Raw genomic sequence first — 7,696 nt, forward strand, 5'->3', positions numbered from 1 at the left:
GAGGTTATGTACGTTTCATTCACATCCATACGTTGTGTGTCCAGGCTGACGACGCTTCATCACCCGCGACGCCAGTGCGCCATCGGTGTACTCCCTCAAGAAGGCAATGCAGACATACGCCCGCCAGGGCGGCACCTCCGCTATCTTCGTCCACGACGACGGTCTACAGCTTCTTCCCGAATCGGACCGTGTGGCGCGCATCGCGTTCTACGCAGACAACAATATCGGATGGGTGGCACGTCCTGCGCACGACAACGCGCCCGATGGCTTCAAGCGCGCGGGTCGGTTTAAGAAGGCATCGAACATGAACTACGGGCTCGCGCTGTCGCTCAAGCTCGAGAAGCACCTCCTAGCACTCGAAGCGGAGGCAGCGTCGCGCGGCGGCGAGGATGCGCTCACGGAGGACGGCGAGTGTCTGGAGGACAAGGCAATGAACAAGGCCATCGAGGAGACCTTCGAGGAGAGTGGGCACCGCTGGCGGCCGTGGGCGCGCAACGGCAGGTCGCTGCGCGTCGGCGAGATCATCCTGATCGTCGACTCGGACACGGTCGTGCCTGAGGACTGCCTGCGCGACGCGGCGCGCGAGCTGTACGAGTCGCCCGAGGTAGCGATCATCCAGCACGAGTCGGACGTGATGCAGGTAGCGCACCACTACTTCGAGAACGGGATCGCGCACTTCACGCGGCGGATCAACAAGTGCATCTCGATGGGGTGTGCGAATGGGGAGGTTGCGCCATTTGTGGGGCACAATGCGTTCCTGCGGTGGTCTGCGCTACAGGATGCGGCGTTCGTCGATGCTGCGGACGGGGTGAGGAAGATTTGGTCTGAGGCGAATGTGTCGGAGGACTTTGACATGGCGCTGCGATTGCAGCTGAAGGGATACATCATTCGATGGTCGACGTACTCGGAGGGCGGGTTCAAGGAGGGAGTGTCGCTGACATGCGATGACGAGTTGAATCGATGGCAGAAGTATGCTTATGGTGAGCTCATCCTGGATCCTGTCCGGTCATTTACGGATACTGAATGCGGTTGCAGGCTGCAACGAGCTGATCTTCAATCCGCTCATCCACTGGTGGCGGTTGGGCCCAATCAACAAGCAGCTGCGGATCTTCATCTGGTCTGCCGCACCCGTCCACTACAAATTCAGCATGCTTTCGTGTGTGTAATATGTCTCTGCTGCGGCGTATCATGACTGCTGACGATGTTGTTCAGACATGTTCTCGTACTGTGAGCTGTATTGAACATGACGACCTGTGTCATCTTCTCATGCCCTGTCTGCAGATGGTATCGCTGCAGCCGCACTACTAGCCACGATGAACTACTTTCTGTTGGGGTGGGGTGTCACGGTGGGTATGGTGGATCAGCACCCGACTGTAAATGTTTGACGATTTGTGCAGATTGATGGGTTCTACGAGCACAGCTTCGAGATCTGGCTCGCGTGTACCGTCGTCTTTCCCGGGGCCGGCAATCTTGGTTTCACGCTGCTCGAGTACCGGCTCGGCCAGCGCGCGCTCCTGAGCGCACTCGTTGAGAACCTCACCTGGGTGCCCTTCTTGTACGTCTCTCCGCCGCCGGTTCTTCTCCTCACTCTCTCCGTCGTGCACACCCTAACCGATGCGACGCGCCCCCGCAGCTTCTTTTTCTTCAGCGGGATCTCGATCCACCTGTCCACGGCGCTCCTCGCGCACCTGGTCTCGTACAACATCACCTGGGGCGCGACCAAGAAGGAGGTCGAGCGCTCCAACTTCTGGCAAGAGGTCCCGCGCATCTTCGCCCGCTTCGGGCCCGCCTTCGCCGTGTCGTTCTTGCTGTGCCCCGCGATGGTCGTCCTCTCGCTCGGCGTCATTCCCTCGGGATGGCAGATTCCCGGCTGGGACTGGGCGGCGATCTTCCCGCTAGCGTGAGTGTCCGCCTCGCACTCCATCTGCAAGCCGATTAAATGTTAATATTGGCCCATAGCATCGTCGCCGGCTGCCACATCCTGTACCCCGTGCGTTTTGTGCTACATGTGTGTGCGATGGCAACTGACGCCGATCGCTTCCCTCAGGTCGTGCTCAACCCGTGGCTCATGATCTTTTCGTATTGAGAAAACACGATTTCCGGCCGTAGACTGCGCCATGCGCGGTGTTCGCCATGGTCCATTCCTGTCCTTACGTGTGTGAACGCTGCTAGATGTTTCTGGAACTTATAGACTATACATAGGCTAAGGGTATACTGTGCAATAATCTATCTATCCTGTGCTGTGTGCGTGCCCCTGCGCTATTGTTGCTGCCTGTACCGTTGTATCACTCCTTCTCCGACACCGTCTCTACTTGGACTCATTGTCTGATTACACAGCATACACCTACCGCTCTTGTGTATTGTACCATCTGCGCAGATCGCGCAGTGCAATTCCGCATTGATTGGTGTATTTTCTCGAGCGACGAGCGTTCAACGAGGCTTTGGTCCAGCGATGAGAGACATTGGCAACACTAAATACGCATTTCCTCGGGGAGAGATTTCCGAGGGAATTGCGCTGGCCGACAGTGCAAGAGGGCTGCAATGACACCGTGGTTTGCTGCGGGACCGTACAGATCCACAATCGGCTCGTGGCCACACACTCTAGCATACCCGTCTAGTAGAGGAGATAACGCTGGACGAAGAAGACGCCGAAGCACCTCGTGCGCCAAGACAAGACCTTTTTGCTCTCTTGGTTTTCCATTTCCTCGCCATGTCGTTCTCGGACAATGATTAATGATTAATGATTAGAAGAGCCGCGAGCGCCAGAGACGTTATGCGGGTGCGTGAAGACAAGATGCATCGGGTAGGCCACTCTCAGAGGAGCTGAGAAGCACACGAATATCGCCACGGGGACCAATCACGAAATGGCCAATTCGGCTTGCTTGCGCCGGGGAAGCGGCCTGCATCCATTTCTAGTAAGTTTCTCTCTGTTCCCGAGCTTTCTGCACAAGACATGTGCGTGAAACGCGACACGCATGTCTCTTTTTTACGTCCGCTCGATATCGGACCCGCCGTCCGCTGTCTCGCGTACCGATTCGGGAACATAGTCAAATTGATCTTGTCATACGTCACTGGTCTCCTTGCTTCTCACAAAGTCCGACATCTTCACTGAGACATATCCCTCCTATATCAGCCATGACATAATTGCGCCATCACCGTTTCGTTCCTGCACTGCGGCGTCTGATCGATCATACACTCACGATCAGATCTCACGACCACCGCCTTCGACTCGGATTGCCATCATTGGACATTGACATATCGAAACCTGAGAGTTGCCTGCTGCTCGTGCGTCTTCCACATCCCGCGCGCTATTCGGTTTGACGTGCAGGGTGTTCTCATATAAACACGATAAGCTGAATGTAGGCAGGGTTCAGTGTCACGATGCTGGCACCTGTGCTTCGCTGTCAACATTTTGTATGGGTTGGCCGCGCATCAACGGCGCACGAACGTGGAGGCTCTTCTCCGTTTCTCGCATCCACTTGCCGGTAAAAACACATCTCTTGCGTCGGGGTCGCCGCGAGACCGTCCAACGGCACGTCAGAATGGAAGGGCAGTACGATAAGAGCTCCGAGTCGGATGTATCTGTGTCCATTTGCAGTAGCTTCCGAGGCGGCAAGTGCGCTTTTTGTCCGCCTATCGGGGCACGCGCCGTCCGCCCTTTGTTCTTCCGTGCTTCTAGCGGTGTGTCTACATGTCGGTGGTCAGGGTACACATCACACAATCCTCGCAGAGTATTTCTCCTCCCTAGAGCTTGTGTGATATCAGCTCCATAGCTTCTTCGAGCCGTACCCATACCCGTTCTCGTTTGGCTAGTTGGATGCCATCACCGAAGCACCCCGCATCGTCACGGCACGACACGCTGATGACCACAAGAGACGGGAACGAGCTGTCGAATAACCCGCAGAACGGGCGGCCGGAGACGCAGGAAGATGTGTGGTCACTGGTGCCGGTGAGGACGGACTCGGGCAACGGTGACAGATGGCGCGTGATCCGCCAAAGACCTCAATAAGGGAGAAGCACGAGGATCCCGATGCCGGCACCATCTCCGATGGGCAGTCGGACCCGGTGCAGTTGATGGCTATCGACCTTCCTGTAACGGCAGCACGGCCCTCGCTGAAACTGTCACGGTCGGAATTGAAGGTGTCCGTTCTTTCACATAGGCTTCATCGAGTATAATGTTTTATACGTGTCAACAACCTGTGGTCGATCAAGGGCCGCCAGTGTATTGAAGACTACGACATACGCCATCTGCAAATTGGTCCCGCAGGTAGATAAGCCCTAGTGCCGCACTTGGCCCGGCCTGAAACTCACTTTAACTGCCGCCAGGGGTGTCGGTGAAATCTTGCTCGCGCGGAGACGTACACATATCTATCAATTCAACAATGTGCTTCGTTAGCTTCGGGTCACTCTGGAAGGACCTGCCATGTCTACCATTATATTGTGGGCCATATTCATTTGCTAGGGCAACTGGAGACGAATACACGGAGACTTAATACCCTCCCCGGGAACGGAAGATACTAAATTGCCTCTTGTATATTAGGAAGATCGGACATTGTGGCCATCTAATCGACGGCGTCTCAGTTTCTGAGATCACGCGTGGCTTAGCGAGACGACGTTCGTCGATTAGACTGGTGTAAACTACATCTAAACTCGATTTATGACTTCAAATGGAAATATGTTCTGAACAGCAGGCAGATGGCGCTTATGGTACTAGGTTGGGAAGGCAACACCTCTCTCCAGCGGCGTTCCTAGCCTATTTCCACTCTAGATATTTGAACTGTATGTTGTCTCAGACGATGAATCCAATCAATATGCGGACGGAAGTTATTAATCAATCGGGGTGTCCGAGGTCCTTCAGAAAGAAATGATCCAGGTGTGTACAGCGTGCACCTCTGCAGCGAGCAATGGATCTTGCAAACACTAGTACTGTGCTTTTTGCCTACCTAGTATCTACCGTTATTATCTGGCGGCCTCGGCTCCGAAAGCATAATGAGATAATCTCCTTTTGCCAAGTCAAACTCAAACGCCCGTAAACCGTACATTGAAGTAACATTCCTGTACGTCACGACTCACGAAGTGTACAGACGTCGGCAATGTTCATTCTCACTTCTTATTCCTCCATCCGGTCGGGGCGATGGAGTGTGCGAATTTTATCATGACATACAGACCCTGCAGCACGAAGCGCGAGCATACAGCCCGTGCTGGGTTTAGTATCTGCTGCTCTAAATACGATGGCTAATATTGCCTTCTTGCAACCTGTCCGATGAACATGTCGCATAGTAGTAACATCAAGGGCCCTACGTCAATCATCTATGCCACCTTGCTTGCTGTTGTGGTAAGTAGTCCGTTCCGGGTGTGCGCATAGAGCGGCGCTGCTTGAGCGCCGTGCAACGCCTGTTTGGCAGTGCTCAATCCAGCCGGCCCGTTGCCCTGCCTGTTTGTTCTCGAGCAGTCTGAATACCATGCTCGCGGTGACACCCTAAACGTCGAAGCACATGACGTATGGGCACACGGTTGAGACACCGCGGGGATAGTCCACGCATGTCGACATCTATCCGTGCCGTGCCTGCCTGAACCACAGAGTGTCTTGTAAGTTGGAGTTGTTGCTGGACTACTAGTGCCCGATCCAGAACTGCTACGCACGCCCAGCCAGAATCCTGCCCGCGAATTGTCAAATCCTGTCTCGTCTGTCGCCATTGACGCCTTTCATCCAGGAACGCAGACCTTCCGCCGCCATGTCTATCCTACTCAGGCTTTTCACAGGGATGTCTTGTTTTAACATTGTTACGGACACATCGATGTGCGCAAGTTGCCCAATTCGTGTTGCGTCTCTCCGACTTCGTTTTTTCAGGAACACAGGCTCCCTGCACACCTGTCTTACTTGGGCTTGCCACCAGGATCATCGAGCCGACCTGGCAGATATAAAGATTGTATCCAACAAATGCCAAAGCAGACCACGTCTCTCCCTGAGCAACGCGTTTCCTCTGTCATTTTCTACAATTCGCTATGGATTACGATGCTTATGACGCTTTGCTCCACCACATCTTCAAGGAAGTGAGTATTGTTATTATCCATCCGCGTGCGATTCTGGTAGCTGATCCGATGTCCCTGCTGTGTAGACCCAGGGTGACGCATGGTTCAAACCCTCCGCAGAGAACGTGCATGCCGGTGTCTGCTTGAGGATTAACACTGGCCGCTTCCGTGTCTTCCCATACGAAAATCCGCACCTTGAACCGTTTGAGGCTGCCGTCAGAGCGCTCAATCCCGTCGTCGCTGTCAAGATCCGCAGCGCGGCAATTCATGCCGCGCTTTCCACGACGTATGAGCCCGCCTGTAACGCTGGTTGTCGACTGACGTATATTTATATTTTGAGCACAGCCAGATAGATGCAGATGCCATCTTCGTCGATGTGGATACCCGTATTCAGATTTTGGATTCGATTGCGTTCTTGCTACGTGCGGACAAGGAACAGTGTGCCGCCTTCATCGTAAGTGATACAGCGGCCTGTATTATTATTATTATTTGCTCACTGGTCTCACTTTCGCCGTACAGCGCGACGAACGCGTCCTCATTGTCTGGTCTTACTCGCTTGACACGATCATCGCGACGTGCAGAGAGCTCGACGAGAAGCTGATCCAGCTTGTGTGGAAGCACCGGTCGACCCTCACCTCCCGCGCCGGCTCGGTGGTGGCATCGGCCGACGCGTCTCACACTAACCTCAACGAGCTGTCTTATGCGGTCAGCGGAAAAGAAGTCGCGGAGCCCACCAAAGAGAAGGAACTCCAGCCGAAGAGGAAGAAGAGGAGCTGCGGTCTCGGCTATTTCGTGTCGGATAAGAACGACGTAGAGAAGACGGCGCATGGTCCTTCGCATCGGTCCGTCCGCCTGTTTGCGCCAGTCTACTCTGGTGTTGGCGCGGCGCTTTCCGTTTGTAAGCTTCCCCTGACATGTCGTCTATTTAATTTTATATTGACGCATAGTCCGTAGTCTTCATAACCAGCGGTGTCAGCATCATGATCCAGGAGTTCATGCTCGACGGTACATACACGCGATTCGCCCTTCTCGTCACTGCCCCGTTTCTGTTCTGCGTCTCCCTGGCATGTACCTGCCCTCCTTATACTGCGCCGTGGTCTCGCTCATGTCGTGTTCGCCTTACATTTCACAGTTTTTCTCGCTACAAATCGTCACTAATGTCTCCTATGTGTACGTGCGCCCTTTTGTGCTTGTTGCTATGCATTCGCTCATGATCTGCCCGCAGACTCGGTCCTGTGGCGCAGTTCCATGAGAACTCGAAGTACTACTCGGCTATTCCTCCCGCACCAAATAAGGACGTCGATGCGAATCTGCCACATATCACCATCGAACTCCCGGTGTACAAGGAAAGTCTGAATGAGGTTATGTACGTTTCATTCACATCCATACGTTGTGTGTCCAGGCTGACGACGCTTCATCACCCGCGACGCCAGTGCGCCATCGGTGTACTCCCTCAAGAAGGCAATGCAGACATACGCCCGCCAGGGCGGCACCTCCGCTATCTTCGTCCACGACGACGGTCTACAGCTTCTTCCCGAATCGGACCGTGTGGCGCGCATCGCGTTCTACGCAGACAACAATATCGGATGGGTGGCACGTCCTGCGCACGACAACGCGCCCGATGGCTTCAAGCGCGCGGGTCGGTTTAAGAAGGCATCGAACA

The 7,696-nt window shown here is 54.5% G+C and overlaps 2 protein-coding genes across 2 annotated transcripts in view; both read left to right on the forward strand.

The window, feature by feature from the left end:
• Positions 1-4,176, forward strand: part of POSPLADRAFT_1181117 (hypothetical protein) — a gene marked incomplete at its 3' end in the record, with an annotated part of 6,729 nt that extends 2,553 nt beyond the window's left edge. Inside the window, exons 8-16 of the mRNA XM_024488811.1 lie at positions 76-980; positions 1,036-1,158; positions 1,213-1,227; positions 1,282-1,346; positions 2,203-2,244; positions 2,808-2,915; positions 3,375-3,681; positions 3,774-3,949; positions 3,979-4,176. Coding sequence (XP_024339851.1) covers positions 76-980; positions 1,036-1,158; positions 1,213-1,227; positions 1,282-1,346; positions 2,203-2,244; positions 2,808-2,915; positions 3,375-3,681; positions 3,774-3,949; positions 3,979-4,176 — 1,939 coding nt within the window. The remainder of the gene's footprint in view (positions 1-75; positions 981-1,035; positions 1,159-1,212; positions 1,228-1,281; positions 1,347-2,202; positions 2,245-2,807; positions 2,916-3,374; positions 3,682-3,773; positions 3,950-3,978) is intronic.
• Positions 4,177-6,006: 1,830 nt separating this feature from the next.
• POSPLADRAFT_1142202 (hypothetical protein) overlaps positions 6,007-7,696 on the forward strand; it is a gene marked incomplete at both ends in the record, with an annotated part of 3,681 nt that continues 1,991 nt past the window's right edge. Inside the window, 8 exons of the mRNA XM_024485400.1 lie at positions 6,007-6,054; positions 6,120-6,319; positions 6,379-6,487; positions 6,553-6,931; positions 6,988-7,088; positions 7,166-7,203; positions 7,259-7,399; positions 7,467-7,676. Of these exons, the coding sequence (XP_024339852.1) occupies positions 6,007-6,054; positions 6,120-6,319; positions 6,379-6,487; positions 6,553-6,931; positions 6,988-7,088; positions 7,166-7,203; positions 7,259-7,399; positions 7,467-7,676 (1,226 nt within the window). The remainder of the gene's footprint in view (positions 6,055-6,119; positions 6,320-6,378; positions 6,488-6,552; positions 6,932-6,987; positions 7,089-7,165; positions 7,204-7,258; positions 7,400-7,466; positions 7,677-7,696) is intronic.

Source organism: Postia placenta, assembly GCF_002117355.1.
Source record: "Postia placenta MAD-698-R-SB12 unplaced genomic scaffold POSPLAscaffold_6, whole genome shotgun sequence".
In the NCBI taxonomy this organism is placed as follows: Eukaryota; Fungi; Basidiomycota; class Agaricomycetes; order Polyporales; family Adustoporiaceae; genus Rhodonia; species Rhodonia placenta.